Here is a 21993-nt window from a genome sequence, read left to right as displayed (position 1 = left end):
CCAGGCCCCGCTGCCGCTCCTCTCGCCGCCGCCGCTCGGCCTCCTCCGCCGCCTCCCGACGCCGCCGCGTCGCCTCCTGCTCCCTCCGCACCAGGGCCACGAAGGCCTGCGGGCAGACCGGGACCGAGGGAGCCCCCCTCCCCGGCCCGAGTGCGGGGGTCCTGGCCGCCTCCCTCTGCCTCCCTCTGCAGCTGCTCCATCTGCCGCTGGTAGTCCTGCTGCTCCCGCTGACGGCGGGCCAGCTCCTCCCTGGCCAGGAGCCGCCGGAAGGCGCACTGGAGGACAGTGGCCGCTCGGTCCTCCGCAGCTGGCCCTGCGGGGTGGGGGGGGAGAGGGGCTCAGGGGTCCCGGTCCTCTCCAAGCTGCCGTCCAGCAGCCCCGGGGCCTCCCACACCAGGCGCGCCAGATCTCCAGGTTCACACCGCAAGCGGAGCCCGCACAGCGCTTTCCACGGAACCCAAGGCCGGAAATGTTCTAAAATCCACAAAGGCAGGGGCACCGCGCGGGCTCAGTCGGTGGAGCCTGCGACCCTTGATCTGAGGGTTGTAAGTTCGAGCCCCACGTTGGGTGCAAAGATTGCTTAAAACTAAAATCTTTAGTATCTGCAAATGAGGCCACACTGCATTAATCCACCGGTGGAGGAGGTAGGAGAACGGAGCTGAGAGCAGAGGGAGGGCCCGGGCCTCCTGACCCTCCCCAGCCCAGAGACAGCTGGGACCCCGGGAATCCCCAGCTGCGGACCCGCTGGAGGAGCTAGCAGGGAGCCTGAGGGATGGGGAGGAAGGTGGCCTCCAGCGGAGAAGTCCCGTGCACCCCCCCAGGACCCCTCCCCCTGAAGGCCAGGGGGCCCCCCTCAGCATTCAGGCACTCACGTGCGGAGGCTGGGCTGGCCAGGCTGAAGCAGGGGTCCCAACCCACCAGCCCACTGGGACTTGGGAGAGAGAGCCCAGGGTGTCGTCTCCCTGCACAGCTGCCCCCTGCACAGCAGGCACAGCAGAAGGTCTAAGCAGGAGGCCAAGCCCCGGACCCCGCCTGCACCGGACAAGGGTCTGCACCTGGCCCTGTGGGCTCTCTGCCCACCTGAGGTCGGGTCGGTTACCTCTCTGGGCCTCCCTGTCCCTTTCTCGGAAACAGGGCACTGATGGCAGTCACACCCCACGGGGCTTTTCAAATCTAATGTTAGCGCACTGGTGAGCTCCGGTACGTTCCTAACTGCTCCGCGGGCTTATGGAGTTCTCCAGGCATCACAGCGCTAACCACGCTCAGCGGGAAAAGAAACAGCTAGGGCAGGTGAGACAGACTGCAGGGGACAGCGTGGTGACCATGTGGTGGCCCCAGGGACACAGGCCATGAAGCCCGCTCTCTGAAAGCACCATGAGCCACGGGGAGCCCCAGAGGGACTCAGTGAGACAAGGGGTCAGAGACAAGGCTAAGGCGGCAGGACAGCACCGGTGCAGGCGCAGAGACAGAGGGAAGGGACGCTCAGTCCCGCAGGCCAGTGGCGGTGTGGCGGGAAGTGGGGGTGGTGACCATGGGTGAAGTGAGCGAGACGCAGCAGAAGGGGAGACGGGGACGCGAGAATAATTCGTGTCTCTGGGATGCAGAGACTAGCAATGGGGAAAATAGTCAGAGATGAAATACAGAAAAAATTCCTGAAATAAATCTTAAGAGTGACAAAAAATATGCCAGGAATCAAAACTACTAGCATCGCTCACATCCTAACCAGGTTGTTGCACCTTAAAAAAAAAAACAAGAAAACTCCTCAAGCTCCCAGCTAGAAAAGCAAGCAAGTCGGGCTCTCCCGAAACGCTTCCCATTTCACCGCTCCAGCGAACGTCACAAGGAATCAGAGCACACGGGATTCTGAAGGGAAACAGTAGCTGGAGAAGATTCCGTACGTGTTCTCCTCCCAGAGTGACACCACCATGACCTAGGTGTGGAAAGGCCGTTGGCGAGCACCGGCGGGCGGTCCCAGCCGGGGGCGGGGGGCTTCATCTGGCAGCACCCACGGGAGGGAGGCGAGGCCGGGGCCGACCACAGCGCCAAGCAGGCAAGACCTGTGCGTAACGCGGAGCGCTCAGTAAAGCTTTGGGTTTGGGCTTGCCAGAGTGAGCTAATAACACAAAACACAATTTTGGAGATGCGCACGGAAAAAAAAAAAAGGATTTGTTGTTTATCTGAAATTCAAATTTAAATGAGCGCCCTGTATGTTATCTGGCAGCCCTATTGGGTAGAAACCCGAAAGAACTCCATTCTTTGGGAAATGAAGAACCCTCGTGGGAAAGGAAGGCCCAGCTGCAAACCACTCAATCCTTGATGGGATCAAGGCAATCTGGAGGTCCCCCTCGCCTTGATGCCCGACAGAGACAAAATAAATCCTCTCTAGAGGAGAACATCATCCAGAACTCGGGCATATCTCAAGTATGCACGAGTTGGGGGAGGGGTGCAGAGGGAGAGGAAGAGAGAGAGTCCCAGGCAGACTCCACACGGAGCGCAGAGACTGACGCGGGGCTGGGTCTCACGACCCTGAGACCACGACCTGAGCTGAAATCAAAAGGCAGAAGCTTAACCGGCTGAGTCACCAGGCGCCCCCCCCCCAAATGTTTAACATGCAGCGTGCGGCACCCAAAAGATAATCAGGCAAGTGAGGACACACAATACGGCTGAAAAATGAAGAAAATGGTAAACAACAGAAGTAGACCCAGACAGAGCCGATGAGCGGCTCCAGAGCGCGGACTTCCAATGACACGTTCAGCGACTTGAAAGACAGACTAAAAAGTCTGGGCAGAGAACTGGAGACAACAATAAAGAACCCAATGGAAGCGTGAGAATGTAAAATACAAAACCTGAGACTGGGGGTCAGACGGGTAAGCCTCACGGCGTGACGGACACGGCCGCACAGAACCCGTGAGCTGGAGTGCGATGCGAATGGGCACGGCCCGGCTCGAGGTGCAGAGACGAGAGGGAAGGTCTGATGCCCAGGTCACTCGAGGTGCAAACGGAAAAGGCAGGGAGGAGGGAGCAACATCTAAAGAAAACTTTTCAAAACCAACAGACATCAAGTGACAGCGTTGATGTGCTCTATAAATTCCAAGCGGGGCAAGTATGAAAACAAGCAGGGAAACGCACACACCCCAAAGCACAGCCGGGTAAAACTGCTAAAAACCGAGCAGAGCAGGAGAAGTCTTTACGTGAGTTAAAGGAAGGGGCACCTGGGGGGCTCAGCCGGTGCAGCGTCCACATCTTGGTTTCAGCTCAGGTCATGATCTCAGGGTGATGAGATCGAGCCCCGTGTTGGGCTCCCTGCTCAGCGGGGAGTCTGCTTCTCCCTCCGCCTCTTCCCCTGCTCGTGTGTGCTCTCACTCTCTCAAATAAATAAATGAAATCTTTTTAAAAATTTAAGGTGAGATAAACACACCTTTGGGCAAACATAACCCAGAGGGGCCTGGACAGCCAGCTTCGCCTGCGGAAGGGACAGGAGGCTCGCTGCTGGCGGGAGAGAGCCGCCGAGCCCGGTGCGCAGGTGCGGGCAGGGCTGAGGTCCCACAGAGAGCCACACAGACTCACGAGAGCTCAAACACACACAAGGAGCACGTACGTGGGAAGAGGGTAGGGGTAGTGAAGAGTGCGGAGGTCCGTGCGACGTCAGGACGGCGGGCAGTCACGCTAGACTTGAAAACTCCAGGGCAAGCAGCCGCGAGCAGCTTGCTGTAGAAACGTGGTGGCGGACAGAGCGTGAGGTGGCGCCCTCTCCCGCAGCACAGGCGACGCCTGTGACTTGCTCCTAGCCACCAGCACGGCCACGGCGATGGCGCTTCCCGGGCTGACGCAGACTGACTGGCTGTACAGCGGCCCGGGCCGACCGAGAGCCAGGACCCAGGCCTGCGACAGCGAGGCACAAACCCACCAACGACCGGAGAGACCCTGCGGTGCGAGCCTCCCACGCGACTGCAGCCCTGGCCGGTGTCCAGATCGCCGCTGCAGGTGCCCGAGTCGGGGCGGCCCGGGTCCCGCAGGACTGTGCGGCCTTTGGTTGCTCAGTGCAGGTCCGCTCACTGGGCGGCAGGAAACAGGACGCCCGACTGCGGGTGGCAGTGAGCCTCGCTGGCGCTAAAGGGAAGCAGCCCAGAAGAGAGGCGGCTGCCGCCAAGACGGCCGGGCTCTTGCCAGGCCGCTGCTGTCCAGCAACACGGCTCCAAAATACATCAACACCACGAAGAGAAACCGAGAAATGTGAACGCCTAGCGGGAAAGGTCAGCGCAGGCCTCTCGGTACTTGTCAGAACACACAGCGCCGCAAGCCCGTGAGGACACGGAAGCCGTCCGGCGGGCAGGGTGAGAGCGCCGAAGCCAGGCACCGCGGGCGCACAGACTCGCTGGGCGCACACGGAAGATTTACCCAAACTGACCAAAACCTGAGCTGTAAAGCACATTTAACAGACATCACACACTTGAAATCACAAAGTACACTTTCTGAATGTAGCTGCATTAAGCTTAAGATGAAATGAAAAATTAGCGATACCCACATAGTTAGAAATTCTGAAATACATTTTATAACAAGCCCTGTGTCAGAGGAGAAAACACAAAGAAAACGATAAAGCCCGTGGAAGTGACCGTTCCCGGCCACGCCCCGCGGGAGAGCCGCGCGGCACCTGGAGAAGGGGCGGGCTCGTCCGCGGACCCAGCCCAGCAGCACAGCCCGAGAGGGAAATAACCTTTTCTTATTTTTTTAGATTTATGTATTTATTTTGAGAGGGGCGGGCAGAGGGAGAGGGAGAGAGACTCTCCGGCACACTCCCCACGGAGCGAGGAGCCCAACGCAGGACTCGATCCCACGACCCCGAAACCACAAGCCGATGCTTAACCAACAGCACCACCCAGACAACCCTGAGCTTTTGTTATTTTAAAGCAAGAAACTTGTGACTGGAAGCCTGGGCTCTCCCAACCGACTCAGAATCTGGTAGCAGGAGGTGGGCGCCACCACTGCGAGCACCGAGCGCCAGGCGGAAACAGGGGCCTGGGCTACGGCAGGGAGGGGGTGGCGCTCGCAGGCGTCCTCCAGGCCAGACCGCAGGCAGAGCGGGCATCTCGGGAGCCTGTCGCTCTAGGGCAAGAAGGCGTGTGCAGCAGGCATCAGAGATGCTGGCCGCTTTCCACGAGGTTCTTCACAAAGACCAGCTCAGAATACAACTGGCTTGTTTGCATGGAAAATGGAAAAGCAATCGCGTTGGGAAATTCAAGGACCACCTGGGTGGAAGCCGCAACTCTCTCAAATCAAAGAGTAAAGGACACAACTGACGAGATCTTTGAGGGCCACGTGCAATGAGAACTCAGCCTCCTGTGGGACAAAGTGAACGGGCTGGTGCCACGTCCGCCTGGTGCCTCAGGAGAAAGACGCCGGGTTCATAAGCCCCAGTGCCCACACTCAGTGACCGGGAGGAGACAGAGCAGGGGACGCAAGACCGAGCCAGAGCGGCGTCTCCAAAGCCATGCGGGCGCGGCTGCAGGAGGAACCAGGACGCGGAAACAGCAGACTGCCACGTGTCTGCGAGGCCTTGTTTCAGATGGTGAGATAGTGGGTGACTTTCTGTCACGGCTTCACAGTGTTTCGAGGCACTGGATCTTGGGGGTGCTGTCTAGTGTCGTGTGTCTGTCCTGTGCTGGCGGAGCCCCACCCCCCGCGGATGCTCCTCTCCCTGTGTTCTCGTGCTAGAGGGCCAGATCCGCTGCGGGGCCCCCAGAAGGAAGACAGCGACACGCGAAACACCCCTCAATTCCCAGATCAAAGCCTGAGGGGCTTTTTGTGACCTTGTGAAAACGATCTCTTACATGGTACAGACGCGAGACTGGGGCAGACGAACGCAAAATCCAGGTGTGACTGTGCGTCAGGAAATCACCACGTGAGCCCCGAAAATAGGGAAAACCACTCCCCCTGCTCCCCAGGGTTTGGGTTTGGGCTTTGGTTTTCTAATTAATCAACACGAAATACGTAGAGCAGACTGTGGCGTACAGCAAGCATGCAGCCAACGCTGCTCTCGGGACCCTAATCGCCACTGCTCCTGTAAGAAAGGCCAAGTGTGAGAGCCGCGCTCTTCCAATCAGAAGAGGGAATCAAAGAAAACGGAGCGCAGGGAAGAGCCTGTGTAGACCGACAGAGAGAACGAACTTCTTCAGTTCTGTTTCTGCCGAAAATGGGTAGTTTTTGGAGTGACTGAACTATTGCAAACTCAGTCAGAAGGCGGTTTGAATCCCAGCTGTGGTCCCCGGGCCGTTTCTCCTCAAAGGGACGCGGAGCACCTGTTACGCCACGTGGCTCTTGGTCTGATCCATATGTTGATTCCATCCCAGGAAACATTCACCACAAGTGGCTACTTTGGTGCGATTCAAAAGATCCAGTTGTCTAGGGGCACCTGCTGGGCTCAGTCGGGAGGAAGGACGTGCAGCTCTGGATCTCAGGGTCATGGGTTCAAGCCCCACGTGGGGTGCAGAGATTACTTCAATAAATAAACTTCACTTTTTACAAATATGTATTTATTAATTTGAGAGAGAGAGCATGAGCGGGGGAGGGGCAGAGGGAGAGGGAGAAGCAGGCTCCCTGCCGAGTGGGGAGCCCAACATGGGGTTCGATCCCAGGACCCTGAGATCACGACCTGAGCTGAAATCAAGAGTCAGATGCTCAACCGACTGAGCCACCCAGGCGCCCCTGCTGCAATAGACTTAAAAAAAAAAAAATCCAGGGGCGCCTGGGTGGCACAGCGGTTGGGCATCTGCCTTCGGCTCAGGGCGTGATCCCGGCGTTGTGGGATCGAGCCCCACATCGGGCTCTTCCTCTATGAGCCTGCTTCTTCCTCTCCCACTCCCCCTGCTTGTGTTCCCTCTCTCGCTGGCTGTCTCTATCTCTGTCGAATAAAGAAATTAAAAAATCTTTAAAAAAAAAATCCAGTTGTCTAGAACCCAGTAGTCAAACTTGCATATCTCATTTAAGAATGCAATTGGGGGGGGCGCCTGGGTGGCACAGCGGTTAAGCATCTGCCTTCGGCTCAGGGTGTGATCCCGGCATTATGGGATCGAGCCCCACATCAAGGCTCCTCTGCTATGAGCCTGCTTCTTCCTCTCCCACTCCCCCTGCTTGTGTTCCCTCTCTTGCTGGCTGTCTCTATCTCTGTCGAATAAATAAATAAAAATAAATAAATAAATAAATAAATAAATAAAACAAAACACTTGCTTTACCAATGGAATACAAATGCTGTAGCTGAGCTCCTTGCCAACAGGAAGCGACCTGCCAGTAATCCACGGCAAGAGACAGTATCACGAGGAGCCACGTCAGCACCTGGGGCTGAGTGGGAGGCCTGGGTCCCGTCGGGAGGAACCAGCGGCCTGCCACAGTGTGGACAGTAAACCTGCCTCCAAGCCCCACAAACAAGCTTGCGCATGGACACGGGTGACCGTCCCTGGAGGAAGGGCAGTAGCAACTCCAGAGAACAAGCACTGGGGCCCCAGATACCACGCTGATCCCCCAGTGGGCAGGAGACAGTGGGATTTGGGCCCCAACTCACAGACCAGGCCTGGCAGTTCTGCGGGACCCCGTGTGGCCATTCCCCTCAGTTCCTCAATGTGTAAACTAGATACTGAAGGACGCCTGCTGGAGAGGCCCACGTGGCGGGACAGCCCGGAGGAAGCAAGGGCCTCACCCAACGGCCCACGAAGAAGCAAACCCTTCCCCAGCCAAGCCCTGGGATGAGACTGCAGCCCAAGAGAGACCCACGTGGGCTGTGCCTGGACGCCCGACCCACAGGACTGAGAGAGGACACTGGAGCCACAAGATTGTGACACGTGAAGCAGCAACTGAGGACCAACACAGGGCTGTTTCCGCCACAGCCGACATACACGTGTCCGGCAACCAGGAGGCAGAAGCAGGAGTGGCTACTGCCCCCATCGTCCCCAGCGACCCCCCAGCGGTCTTTCTGTCCCTCCTCTCCAGGGCTCGCAGCTCTGCAGGGGGAGGGCTTGGCTCCCAGGGAATGCTTCCACCGGGCGACGTAAGAATGGCCTGAACCGCAGTTGGAGGCCTCCGCCCCAGCACGAGTCTGACATGCAAAGAAGGGCATTTCTCTACCAACTGGGGTGACAGGTTCTGACCTCCCGTGGGGCAGCTCCCTGGTCCTCACAGGGGCCAGGAGGGCTATGTCTGGAACCCAGGTGTCCCCTGCAGTGCGAGAACCCACGAGGATTCACACCCTCCAGGTAGGGAACCCAGGCCCACCGACGCCCTAGCTGAGGGCAAAGGGCACGTGGCAGGGGCGCTGAGCAGCGGCCGCGGCCACGATGGGTCTCGGGGACAAGAGTGGGAGTAGCAGGTGCACATCTTCCTGCTTGTCACATACATTTGTAGATATCAACTGATATCTTTTTCTACTCTATTCTCTAATTTTTAAAAAAGATTTTATTTATCTTGGAGAGAGAAAGAAAGAGGGCACGGGAGGGAGGGGCAGAGGGAGAGAGAGTCCCAAGCAGACTCCCCACTGAGCTCAGAGTCTGACCCGGGGCTCGATCCCACCACCCTGAGATCACGACCTGAGCTGAAACCAGGAATCAGACTCTTAAGTGACAGAGCCACCCAGGCGCCCCTTAGTCTCTCATTTTTTACATAAGACTTACTGATACCGGTAAACTTTAACAATTTAGTATTTAAGCTTCAGAAAATCCAGGTTCCCGGAGGGATGTGAAGGTGATGCTGGACTGCTGGAAGGACCCTCAGAACGTCTTCACTCCTCCAGAGGATGCAGTGCGCTAGGCAGAGGCTCTGCGAGGGCGTGTGCGCGTGAATGGCGGTGCGAAGGCCGCAGCCTGAGGGCTGGAGCACGTCCTCCTCGGTCCCGCTCTGCAGGGCTGGTGCCGCGCCACACCGCCCCTCGGCCAGAGTTGCCTGCCCTGTTCTGCCAACAGGGGGCACAGGAGGGGGGTTGGAAGGCAGGATGGGGGAGAAGGGATTTCCTCTTTCCCGCCTGCTCGTTCTCGCGCCCCAGCAGCGACCATGCGGCTGGCTCTCTGCCACAACGAGAGAGCGGTCCTTCTGAACCATGTCACGACCTCACCCGAGCTAGGCGCCTGGAGAGATGGGGCCCCGTCACCCCCCGCCGCACCCAGGCAGGTAAGCAGAGTTAGCGGTTACAACAGGTTAAGCAGGGAAGTGCAAGTCGGCTCCAGAAAGAAATAGCCTGCTTCCAAAAAACATTTTTTTTTTGGCAGGAAATGGTTAATGTTAGTCTGGAAATCCTCCACCTGACTAGGGTCCTTGCAAAGGGTCCGAGAAGATGCCCTTCGTAGAACGAGAAGAAAGACACTTGTGACTGAATGCAGAGCTCACTCGTGGCGGGGGGTGGCCAGATTCTAGAAGAGAAGAGGCTAAGTGGCTGCAAGATGGTGTTGGTGTCCTGAGGGGCAGCAAGCCCGAGTGGTGGTCAGGACGCTCTGACCTGGAACGGGGTGGACGGGCCGTCTGGAGGGTGCTCTCTCGATTTGTAAAACCGGAAAAACACCAGCTCTGCCAATCCGAAATCCAGACTCAGCCGTCACAGTAATCGCCGCCCCCGACAAGTGCCCAGGTCAAAGACCCACAGCTCTCAGATCAAAGGGGAAGCCAGTTGCCCTTGGAGGAGGATCCAGCAACGCTGCAAGTTCCCTCCTGACACTGAATATTCCCCCAGTCCTTCCTCGGAGGAGCCGCTGGCCCTTTGCCAGGACTAACCGCACACAGGCGCGTCGGGGGGCGGCGGGGGGTGCACAGGCTTTTTGAGGACTCTCGGATGCAGCGTCCGAACTGACGCTGGCACTGTCGCTTTGTGATAGCATCAGGGCCTCTGCTTACGGGCTGGAGACCAGTCAAAGACGGCACTGCGGCTTCAGTCTGCCAGCACTGGGCACCGGTCCGTGCATCCGTCCTGGATGCTGAGACAGACATACTTAGCCACCAGCAGAAAGCGCACGCTGGGTCCTTGAGCAATGGGGTCATTATAGCAGGAAGAGCCAAGCGGGAGCTCATGGAACTTCCTCATACCCACCAAGATGGTGAACAAGAGAGAAACAGCACTTTCCTAGAGGAATTGTAGATTTTCACAGCAAGTGAAGACTTGAGGGACCCACATACATATAGTCAGCTCGTCTCTGCAAAGGAGCAAAGGCAACACAACGGAGGAAAGACAGTCTCTTCAACAAATGGAGGTGGCACAACGGGTCACCCACGCAAAACAACAGTGACTCTGGGCACACACCTTACAGCCTTCACAAAAATCAACTCAACATGGATCACAGACCAGGGGCACCTGGGGGACTCAGTCAGTCGACTGCGCAATTCTTGATCTTGGAGTTGTAGGTTCGATCCCCACGCTGGCTATAGATATTACTTTAAAAACTGAAATCTTTTTCAAAAACTGGATCACAGGGGCGCCTGCGTGTCTCAGTCAGTTAAGCATCTGACTCCTGGTTTTGGCTCAGGTCATGATCTCAGGGTTGTGGGATGGAGCCCTGTGTTGGGCTCTCTGTTCAGCAGGCAGTCAGCTTGAAGATTTTCTTTTTTTTTTTTTTTAATTTATTTGACAGACAGAGACAGCCAGCGAGAGAGGGAACACAAGCAGGGGGAGTGGGAGAGGAAGAAGCAGGCTCCCAGCAGAGGAGCCTGATGTGGGGCTCGATCCCAGAACGCCGGGATCACGCCCTGAGCCAAAGGCAGACGCTTAACCACTGAGCCACCCAGGCGCCCCCTGAAGATTGTCTCCTTCTGTCCCTCTCTCCACTTTTGCACGCTCGCTGTCAAATAAAAAAATATTTTTAAAAAATGGATCATAGACCTAAATGTAAAACGCAAAACTATAAAGTTCCTAGAAGATGACATAGGAGGAAACCTAGGTGACCTTGAGTATGGTGACGATTTTTAGATACAATATCAAAGGCACCATCCATGAAAGAAATGATTGATACACTGAGCTTTTGCTCTGCGAAAGACACTGTCAGAGAGTGAGAAGACAAGTCACAGCCTGGGACAAAGTATTTGCAAAAGCTGCATGTGATAAAGGACTGTTATCTAAAATATACCAAGAACTCCTGACACTCGACAGTGAGGAGACAAACAACACAGATAAAAACTGCGCCAGAGACCTTAACAGACACCTCCTCAAACAAGATATACAGCTGGCGAATAAGCATAGAAAAGATGCTCCAAGGGGTGGAGGGAGGGGGTAAAAGGGTGACGGGTATTGAGGAGGGCAGCGCGGCGAGGAGCACTGGGTGTTGTACGTGACTCGTGAATCGTGGAACACGACATTGAAAACTAACGATGTACCGTGTGTGGCTAACGGAACATAATTTTTAAAAAATATGTTCCACATCATATGTCATCAGGGAAATGCAAATTAAAACGACGAGATTCCATGACACACCCGCTAGAATGGCCAAAATCCAGAGCGCCGACGACACATGCTGGTGAGGACGCGGAGCGACAGGAGAGCTCACCCGTGGCTGGCGGGAGAGCAGACCGGTACAGCGACTTTGGAGGAGAGCGTGGACGTTTCTCACAAAATTAGACTTGCTCTTGCCACGTGTTCCAGCAACCGTGTCCCGTGGAATTTACCCCAAAGAGTTGAAAACTTACACCCACACCAAGACCTGTGCGTGGATGTATGTAACAGCTTTGTTCAGAATCACCAACACCTGGAAGCAACCGAGTCGCCCTCAGCAGGCGGACCGATACGTGAACCGCGGCCCCTGCGGACCACGGAATGTTATTCAGCGCTAGATAGAAATGCGCTCTCGGCCGTGGAAAGACACGGGGGAACCCGAAACGCACGTTGCGAAGTGAGAGAAGCCAGTCTGGAAAGGCTCCACCGTGTGTGACTCCCAGTCTCCGACGTTCCGGAAAAGGCAGAACCGTGGAGACCGACGAGTGGTTGCAGGGCGTGGGGGGCGGGAGGGACAGTCAGAGCAGAGGACCTAGGGCAGTGAGACTACCCGGTACGACGGTCTGCTGGTGGATACACGTCGTTACACGTCTGTCCAAACCCACAGAAGGTCCGGCACCTGGAATGAGTCCAGAGGTCAACCAGATGCTGGGTGATGATGCTTCATGACCGTGTGCCCGCGTGGGTCCATCGACTGTGACAAATGCACCACCCTGGTGGGGATGAGGATGATGGGGACATTGTACATGCATCGCGGTAGGGGGTATGAGGGAAAGCTCTGTACTTCCCCTCAATTGAAGGGAACCTAAAACTGCTCTTAAAAAAATAAAGCCTTAATTGAAAAAAAACAAAAACAGTTTTGAGGAAAGCAGGAGTAGTGGTTCCCATCCTATCTGCGTTGAATTCACCTGTCTGGCCTTTGCAGAAAACAAATAATGGAAGAAGACGGACCACGGTGAACTTGGACAGGTGGCAAACCGCTGTCTTTCCTGGAGCAGACTGACCTGGCCCCTGGCACCTTGCTGTGGGCGGTATGGACCCGCTGATCTGGCAGGCGCTTTCCTCCACATCCTCGCCGCGGACCACAGCCCCGCCCCCCTCATCTGGCCAAGACAGCAACACACCTTCACCGTCTTCTCTCAAGAGGACTGCCACGCTCTGGCTTCCTGCGATACCGCGGCTCATGGGGACCACAGGAGGCCAAGGGCTGCCCCAAAGATGTCCTTGTCGTGTGCCCTGGAGCCTGGGAATGTGCTGTGTGACATGCAGGAGGGAATTAAGGCTGCTAATCAGGTGACCTTAAAACAGGGCGATCATCCTGGACTATGCGGGTAGATACAATGTAATGACAGGGGTCCCTCAACGTGGGAGAGGGGCAGAGGAGCCCGCAGGGAGCTGTTGCAACAGTGCTGACTTGGAGGCGGCGGGGCTGCAAGCTAGGGGACAGGGGCACCCCAGCAGGCGGAGAAGGGCAAGGACACAGGTTTCCCTCTAGAGCCTCTGGAAAGGGTCGCAGTTCCTAAGGCCTTTTCTGTGACCACTTGGGCCCGTGTTAGACTCTGAACCCACCCACATACGTGCAGGGGAACGAACGAGTGCTGCTGCAGACTGCTGAGTGTGGGCTGCTCGCTCCGGCAGCCACAGGAAGCTAACCCAGGAGCCCAGATCGCCCTGCCGTCACACAGGCCCTCGGACTTCCAGACAGAGGGGGACAAAACCACCAGCCTGGGGAAGGCTTTGGGGTTCATAAATCGAGGACTTGCTAGGACATCGAAAGGTCAAAAATAAATGGTTGTGCCTTGTACCTCCTTCCATCAAGAAAGCAGCCCAGTGGTGGGCAAGTGCGCCAGGAGCTGAGAGCAGCTCGGCGTACCCGGGAATACCGTCCCGCCCCATTTACTGAGACCCAGAAGGCTAATGGTCCCTGCAGGTATCTGTGGGGGAAGGATGCCCTGTGGAACCCCTGGCAAGCCCCCATGGGACAGGGGCAGCACGGACTCCACACTTTTAGAGTAAGGCTGTGCCTGTCACAGCAGAACGCGGTTCTTGGTTGGGAGAACAGCTCCCGACCTCTTCCGAGGCCCTGGTGGAGACTGGGAGTCCAATCGGGGCGAGAGAGCACGTGCGTCCTGAGGAGCCCATCACAACCTGCGGTCCTCACGCTGGGGACTCCTGGCATTGGGCAGCCCCAGTGGGAACTCATCGCAAGACAGAGATGAAGCAGATAGCCGGGCCACGCTCTCTCTCTTCTCTAGTATCGATGCCTCTCCTCAGCCCACAGCCACGGCCTCCTGGGACAAGAGGTGGCGGAGGAAGCCTCGGCACGGATGCGCGGATGCGCAGACAGCTGAGTCCACACGGCGGCACTAACTCAAACTGACCGCTGCCGCATCACAGCTCCTCCGTCAAGGGACCCTGCAGGGCAGTGGTGTGGGCAATCACCCAGGGGCACCTGGTAATCTGCTCCCTGTGGATGGGAAGAGTGGCCTGGGGTGCACAGAAAACCGGCCCCAGGACAACGGTGAAAGGCTTGGCTGGTTCATCGGGAGCCGGAAGCGAACCACGGAGACAGGCAGGGCTGGGAAAGGCATGCGCAGGGCAGGCGGCAGGAGCAGGCTCAGGGCGCCAGCGCGTGGGGCTGGCTCTGCCTCTCACTGGGACGGCCGCGGAGAGAGTCCACCGCAGAGGAGACATCGGACACCCGGGTGGACGTCACAAGTGTCCTATGGACGTCGGCCAGCCTCTCTCCTCGGCCACTCAGTGCTGCTGCGAAGGCCAGTGCACGGAGCAGCCGAGGTGGCAGGGATGCTTGGGACACCAGGGCCCAACAGCACGAGCCGCTCTCATCAAGGCCAATCCAGATCAGACACTGCCCAGTGACCTTCTCGTGCCGACCCCTGGGCTCCGGCTGATGCTTTGGACCCGTCGTCAGAAACGCGGGCGTTGGTGAGGAGACTGGGGGAGACGCCCTTTGAACGGACTTCTCAGAATAAACCCAGAGTGTAAGAACAGTGTGCCTGTGTGATACTGGCCAGTGTCTCCACTGCAAAGAAGGCTCTGGGTCAGCAAATGGACAGAAAGACTTGTTCCCAGGGCTTACAAGCCACGGGGCCATGGCAGTGGGGTGGGGCCCACACACGTCCTCATCCTCTGGGTGTCCAGGCCCGAATGCAGCCGTCCTACCAGACCCCTTCCATGCGAGGCCCACACCCTTTATTTTGGTTGACATGGGTTCCTACGGGGGAGGCTCCTACTGGCTTGGCTGTTCACGCCGCCATCTGCACAGACCTGCTAACCCCGAATGCACAGTCTGAGCCCCCACCTCGCAGCAGAAAGAGGCAGGGCAGCGGGGCCTGTCTAGCCTCATGCCACGGCCCAGAACAGCTGGCCTTAGAGAAGAGAGAACGGGCCTGCTGTCCTCAGGACGGGACTCGGGACTCCCACCTCGTCAGCTCGGGTGCTGTTCTGAGGAATTCGGTGGGAGCCCCCTGCCCAGTACAGAAACTGAAAAAGGGGCCTGGGGACAGATTCTGTCCCTCCTTCCCCGACAATGAGAGGGTGACCTAAGTGTGGACGGCTTCTTCCCGGGAGTAACGGCAGGCCACGGGCACAGGTCGAGATGGTTCCTGGCGGAGCTGCAGTTGAGGGTACAGCCAGCGCTGGCTTCTAGTGACAGATGGGACTTCCCGCTCAGACTCATCTGGGGCCTGGCCTGTGCCCTGCAATCCCTCTCACGTCTGCCTCTTTCCCAGACCAAATCTCCAGCTACTGAATATCCTTCCAGCACATTCCATTTCTGCTTAAATTGCAGAGAATCAGGGGCACCTGGGTGGCTCAGTGGTTAAGCATCTGTCTTCGGCTCAGGGCGTGATCCCGGGGTCCTGGGATCGAGCCCCACCTCGGGCTCCTCCACTGGGAGCCTGCTTCTTCCTCTCCCACTCCCCCTGCCTGTGTTCCCTCTCTCGCTGGCTGTCTCTCTCTGTCAAATAAATAAATAAAATCTTAAAAAAAAATTGCAGAGAATCAGTCCTGCTATGCATAATCCAGAACCACAATTAATACATCGTGCGTAGATAACTTCTAAAACCCGTGGGCAGGACTTTACAAACCTTCTGTGGTCCACCCCTGTCCTCGGGACAAGGTCAGGCTCCTTGTCCTGGCTGGCAGCATGTGGGTGGGGTGCTGGGAGTTTATCCTGGGGCAAGGCCAGCACCACCCACACAAGACCAAGCTTGTGTGAGGGCTGAGACCAGCCACTCTGTGGGGGACAGGCCAGAAGTAAAATGGGAGTCTGGAGGCGAAAAGACCAAGGCCAGGGTGGGAGGGGTGGGGAGGAGGGAGAGAGAGAACACAAAGACCTCTCTGTGGGCATGAGGGCTCGGGCACGTGGTCACCAGGGTGCAGTGGAGAGGAAGGGGATGAGGGGTTTGCACTTGGACGTGCTGGTGAGTGTGAAGACACCCAGGACAGGGCTGGGGGTTGCAGTGGAATATGGATTCAGGGCACAGGACGATGGTTTGCTAAAGACAGGACTCTGGAGGTCAGTGTCGAGACCACAGTGGAGGACGCCAGCCCAAGAAGACAGCCTGGGGGGCCTGAGGGGCTCAGTCGGTAAGCTACCCACTCTTGATTTTGGCTCAGGTCATGATCTCAGGGTTGTGAGATCAGGCCCCACCTTGGGCTCCCGGCTCTCCCTCTCTCTCTCCCTCCCCTTGCTCCCCCCCAAATACATACATAAATAAAGGACGACCACCACCTGCGACAGAGGCCCTGGGCACAGGCTCCCAAGAGTGGGTGGGAGAGGCACGGTGGGACACCAAGGTGGCACCCCCTATCCAGTCCCCAGGAAGCCCGCCAGCGCCCCGCTGACGACCGGAGGGACGCAGCGGGAGGAGGAGGGCCCCCGACGACCACGGCGGGTTAAAGGCGCGAGGGAGAGGGACTCCCGGACAGGCCGCGCCCCTGGGAGGCGGGCACCGGACCAACCCCGCCCAGCCCTCTCCGGGAAAGCACGGAGCTGCAGTCGTCAGAGAGAGAGAGAGGGCCGGGGTTCGCTCCACCTGCTCCGGGGAGGGCCGCGCGGCTCCGCGAGCACTCGCGCGCGTACACGCGCACATTCACATGCACGCACACCACGCGTGTCCCGGCCCGGGGCAGCCCCCTTCCTGTCAGCCTACCCCCAGGCCTGCCCATCCCCGCCCGCCCCGAGCGGACGCGGGGCGCCCAGGCTCTCACCTGCGGGAGCCTCTGGGCACTCAGGGGCCGCGGGCTGCTTGGCCGGCCGGGCGGTCTTCCTCGGCGGCTGGCGGGTCTCTCCCGGCTTCCCTGGGAGAGGGGGGGGTCAGTGCGGTGGAGGCGCGGGGCCACCCCTTCCCATCACCCTCGGGAGGCGTTTATGGGCTACATGGAGGACAGATGCTTCTTGGCTGTTACGGAGCGCGCACCCGGGGCGTGTCCTCCACGGCAGTCCGGCGTCGCCCCCTGGGGTGCCGCGCGGGGGCGCCGGTGAGCCCAGCCGGCAGGACCGCCCCTGCCCCTGGGTGCTGAAGCCCCAGCTCTAGCGAACGCAGGTGTGGCCAAGTCCCTGGTGGGAGGACCTGCCGCTGCTCTGCCCCACCCCTAACGCGGCCCGCCGTCCTGGCCCGTATCCCTGTGTCCGCCTGCGCTCCCCGGTGGTGGCCTGCTGTCGACCACCGTCTGAAGCTTCAGGGACAGGGCTGAGTGGGAGGAGAGGAGGGTGCTCTCAGCAGGGGTGTGCTGGGCAAACCAGTCAAGCCAGTGTGGCAGAGCTGGCTGGGATGGGGCCCTGGGCGTGGGTGTGAGTCAGCGGCCCCAGGCTGGGGAAACGCTGGGGAGGAGGCTGTCTGGGGCCTCCTCCCAACAGGAAGCCCAGGGACGCCAGCACTGGGGCCGGCCCTGCCCACCCCCCGCCAAAGGCCAGTCCCTGGACATCCAAAGGCCTTTATTTCTGTGGGCAGGGCAAGTGGACCCCCAACCAGGAGGCATCGAGAGCCCCTGCCCCACCCTAGAGCAGGCTGGACTGTTCCTTGCTGCCCCATCTCGGTCCACAAAATGCCATCTGGGCCTCAGGCCCTGTCTCTTTCACCAGCCCCCCGCGGGAGGCCACCAGGCTGGGCGAACGGTTCGGTCCTCTCCACAGAGCACCCCAGGCAAGCCTGGGCCCCCGTGTGGCTCAGAGGAATGTGCTGGCTGGGGGGCTCCCAGGCTAGCTGGGTTGGGATTGTTGTGGCCAGTGAGGGTCTCTGGATGGTGGGTGTGATTGGGATGCCGCTGCTGGGCCCATGGGCTGGTGAGTTGCCCTGGACCAGGGGCGGGGCGGGGGCGGGGGAGGAGGCGCTGCGGCCCGCCCAGGGCAGGACCAGACTCGTTGCTATACACAGCTGGCGATCTGGTTGCCGAGAGTCACCTCCTCCAGTTTCCCGGTCTCCCTCCCAGTCTGGCCAACGAGGCCCGTGGCCTGTAAAGTCCTGCGCCCTGTGTCAGCACGTTAGTCAGCCCTCGCGCCTGGGTGAGCCACCACGCCGCCGAGTCCCTATAAACTCCCCAGCGTGGCCCAGCCCAACGAGTGGGGCCCGTGAGGCCCACAGGCAGCACCAGGGCCCGGAGCGGCTGCGCCACAGGCACCAGCCGAGGGGCAGGGCAGGAGCAGAGGGCCCACTGTGGCCTCCCAGGGATGCCCGCTGTGCCTGCCTGATCGCGGCTGGCCAGCGATGAGCCAGGGCCCCCAGGGAGCTGACACCTGGTGAAAGGCGCCGGATCGGGGGCCATGTCGGGGAAACGAAGTCGGGCTCGAAAACCCCGAGGCAGGAGGGCGGGCAAGGCACAGCAGGCCTTGGGTCAGCAGGGCCCTGAGGCCGAGCCCCCGCCCCCCGCCGCAGGGGGCCCTCAGGACAAGGTGGGGGTGGCCCCTGCGGAGCACGTGACCAGCAACAAGCCAGCTGCCCAGGGACACCCGAGGGTGGCCAAGCCAGAGCGGCCACAAGCAGCCGAGGGGCCAGTGCAAGCCACCGCTCTGGGGTCCGAGCTGGTGTTAGTCCCCCCTGCGGACATGGAAGGCTGTGGGGCAGGGGGCCTCACACCGGGCCTGGGTCCCGAGCTGCTGAGGCTCCACGAGGTCCAGCTGTGCCTAGCCCAGGAGCAGCAGCTGCTGGAGGACCGGCGGCGGCAGGTCAGGCTGCAGATGCAGCTGTGGCAGGAGGAGCAGCTGTGGAGGGAGCAGCTGTGGCAGGAGGAGCAGCTGTGGAGGGAGCAGCTGTGGCAGGAGGAGCAGCTGTGGCTGCAGCAGCTACAGGAGGAGCAGGCCTGGGTGCGCGTGGAGGGGCTGGAGCTGGCCATGGCGCTGGAGCAACTCCGGAGCGAGGGCCTTGAGGTGCTGCAGACCCAAGGCCAGGTAAGGGGGTGGGGGAGGCTCCGCACAGTCTGTGGGGGTGTGGTAGCCATGCAAGCAACCTACGGGTACCTGCTTGACCGTGTGCTGAGGCCAGGGTGGCTGTGGGATAACTGTGGGCCCATTTTCACACCACACAGGGTGACCATGTGACAGCAAGCCCTCCCAGGCTGGCCCAGTGTTTGGCGGGTAGAGAGTGCCCAGAAAGGATATTTGTTCAGGAAAACCGAGGCGGAGGTATTCCTACAAAGGACCCAAGCATCCTGGCCAGGTGGGCCAGGGCAGGGGGCTGCTGGAGCTGTCCAGGGCAGTGTTTGGGGTGCGCAGGGGGAGTGCTGCAGCAAGGGCCAAGGTGGACAGTCAGCAGGCAGCAGAAGTGAGGATCGTGCCCACCCCCCCACCCCCAACAGGGCTTCCCGGCAGGCTGCCCGGCTGCCCGCCCTGCCTCCACTGTTTATTGCAGTCTGTGTTCCCAGGGCTTGAGATCACAGAAGTAACATGCGGCCCTGGGACCATCATCCTCATTCCAGAAATGCTGCTTCCTCAGACGCCGCTGGGGCTATTTTGGGAAACCAGGGTCTAACCCCAGCTTGGCATGGAAGAGTAGTCACCGTCACCCCAGCTGGGCGCGTGATCTGCGAGCCCTCTGAGGTCCAGGGACTTGGGTCAGCCCCCCTCCAAGCAGAGGGGCTGCATCTGGGGAACAGGCTGGGTGCTCCGTTAGCCAACACAGACCCGGGTGCAGGCCTGGGTGCTGGAAGGACCCAGAACTGCAGCCTGGAAGGTGTTGATAGCTTCACAGAGAACTCCTGAGTGCCACGACAGAGAAGAAATGGGACTCAGAGAAGAGAAGGCCAATGGGTGGGGGTAGGAATGAGAGGAGGTGCCTTCCTGACCCACAGCAGGACTGAACCAAGGGTGAGCTGTCACCATTCACTCTGGGAATGGCTATGGAGAGGGTGGCCTGAGAGAGCAGCCTCAGGCAGAGAAAAGCAAGGGGATGGCCCAGGTGGAACAGAGGGTCAGAGTGGACCACACACATAGCCTGAGAATCCCCAACATGCATTCTAAGTGAGCTCTGTCTCAGAACCTGTCTTCAGTCCACATGGGCCTGCACTCCATCTCCATGTGCTCTAACGCTGTGCACCTCCCAACACTGCCCCTGGTCCCCGCCCAGGGCACAGGTCTCTGGGTCAGGGTCTGCAATGGACTTCTGAGCCCTGAATCCTCAAGATTCAGAGATCCCCTGAAAGCCACTCTCAGGGGGAAGGGTCTTCTCAGAGCACACCTGGCGGCTGCAGCAAGGGTCTCACAAGTCGGTGTTGGAGTGGAGATGCTCTGGGGGTCAGACGCACTTACCAGCAACAGCTCTTGGCTCAGCTCCAGGGAGGGATGTCTGCCACTTCCCTGATGCAGCTCTGGGCCCCCCTTTCTTGCTGCTCATTTTCCTGGGGGCAGGTAGGAAAGGTCAAGGGGTGTGGGCTTAGAGTGGCCTGTGTGGACAGATAGCCTCACGTCCTCCCCCAAGCCCCACCCAGCATCCTGCCAGCTTCCAGGCCCACCTGCCTGTTCCTGCTTTTTGGCCCAAGTGTGCCCAGCAGCTTCCGGGGGAATGCTTGCAAGGACCCCCAGGGCTGGGTGTCTGGTACCTATGTACCTGCCCCGAACCGCCGGGCTACTGGCTGAACAAGCTTCACCCTAATACACAGCGCCACCCCGCTCTGCTGAAGCCACCGCGCTTCCCCACTGCTCACAGCCCACCCAAAACACCCACACTTCTGTGCCCCCAACCTTCTTTTGTTCCAGCCTTGACACATGTTGTTGTCAGGGCCTGGAAGCAATGCCTTTCTCCCTAGTCCAGGCGGCTGACCCCAAAGTTTATTTCCCCTGGGAGGCCTCCCCTGGCCCAGGTTGGGCTGGGTCCCCCTGCCTCCCCCACTGCACAGGTGCGGCACGGCAGCGTGACCTGGGCACCGGTGTGATCCCATGCCTGTGTGCCCACCACCTTCTGCTGCTGGGGTGTCTCAGAGCATTTCGGGGAGGAATTAACAAAACAGAAAGCAACCCTGGAAACCTAGAAGATGGCATCATGTGGCGAGAGGGACAAAGAGGAAAGGGACCAGAGACTGACAGGAAGAGTTTTCCAGCATGGACTGCAGAGGGAGAAGCCTTGGGCAGGGGACTTGGCTTGGACACATGGTGGACTGCAGGGTAGGCCCTAAGTGGGATCCAGTGGGGAACTGGGGTTCTGAGCAAGGATCTGAAGTGTTTGGGGGGGACTGAGGACTTCTTGGGGGGGTCAGGTGTGCTTACAGGGTCCCCTGTCCACGTGGAACAACGCTAGCAGGCCACCTGCTGAATGCAGGACTCTCCGAGTTCTGAGGGGTCGTGTGCATGGGCCTGGTGCTCGTGGAATCCTGTGCTGGGGGGTCAGCGAATGTGGGCTTCCCTGTTTGTGTGTGGGGTTGCTGTGTGTCTGGGTGATAGGCGTGTGGGGCTGCTGTGCACGTAGGGTCCCCTACATGTGGAGGCGTTGGTGTGTAAGGAGGCAGGTGCGTGTGGCACCCCTTGTGTGTGTCTTGATGTGTCTGTAGAGTCCTTGTGGGAGTGCCTGTGGGGTCCCATCTACATGGGGGGTATTGGCCTGGAGGGGACTGGCGTGTGGGACGCTCCCTTGTGTCGCAGGTGTGGGCAGGGGGTGTATGAGCGCAGTGTCTCTGTGTGCCAGTGGGGTCCCAGGTACTTGTGAGTATTGTATGCAGAGGTCGGGGGGTCCTCTGCGAGGGCATCGGCTTACGGGGTGCCCGGGTGTGACGGGGGGTCCCCGGGGCTCGCGGGGTCCCCAGGCCTGGGCCCGCCACGGGCTCGACGCCGCCCCCGCGACCTCACCTGCCTCACCTGCCTCCCCCAACTCGCCGGCCGGGCGAGAAGTCCCGCCCCCGACGTCGGGCTGACCCGTTTCCTAGCGACTGAGCCGGAACTTCCGAGTCACCTCGACTTCCGGGGCGAGGGTCAGGGGTCAGGCATAGGGACCTTGAGTTTCGGCGAACGGATGGGCGCCGGGGGCGGCGGGGCCCGGGAGGCGGGGCCTCGGCGGCGGCGGCCGGGGACCCGGGGGCCGGGAGGCGCGGAG

The 21993-nt window shown here is 59.5% G+C and overlaps 2 protein-coding genes across 3 annotated transcripts in view; one reads left to right on the top strand and one right to left on the bottom strand.

Annotated features, from left to right (window-relative positions):
• IQANK1 (IQ motif and ankyrin repeat containing 1) overlaps positions 1–18241 on the bottom strand; it is a 20178-nt gene extending 1937 nt beyond the window's left edge. The window contains 4 exon segments of the mRNA XM_034668535.1: positions 15–313; positions 16688–16777; positions 16857–17009; positions 18059–18241. Of these exon segments, the coding sequence (XP_034524426.1) occupies positions 15–313; positions 16688–16777; positions 16857–17009; positions 18059–18241 (725 nt within the window).
• The window catches only part of FAM83H (family with sequence similarity 83 member H), a 15267-nt gene continuing 9316 nt past the window's right edge, over positions 16043–21993 (top strand). Inside the window, exon 1 of one of the 2 annotated variants that reach the window (XM_034668742.1) lies at positions 16043–16063. Coding sequence is in view for 1 of the 2 variants with exons in the window: in XM_019802684.2 (XP_019658243.2) it covers positions 18807–18863 (57 nt within the window). In the remaining variant the exon portion in view is untranslated. Of the gene's footprint in view, positions 16064–18688; positions 18864–21993 lie in introns of those variants that run through there. The other variant, XM_019802684.2, reaches the window with a different exon arrangement.

Source organism: Ailuropoda melanoleuca, chromosome 9 (assembly GCF_002007445.2).
Source record: "Ailuropoda melanoleuca isolate Jingjing chromosome 9, ASM200744v2, whole genome shotgun sequence".
NCBI classification, from domain to species: Eukaryota; Metazoa; Chordata; class Mammalia; order Carnivora; family Ursidae; genus Ailuropoda; species Ailuropoda melanoleuca.
The sequence above is the reverse complement of the archived record's forward strand: the minus strand, read 5'-3'. Positions and strand labels throughout refer to the sequence as shown.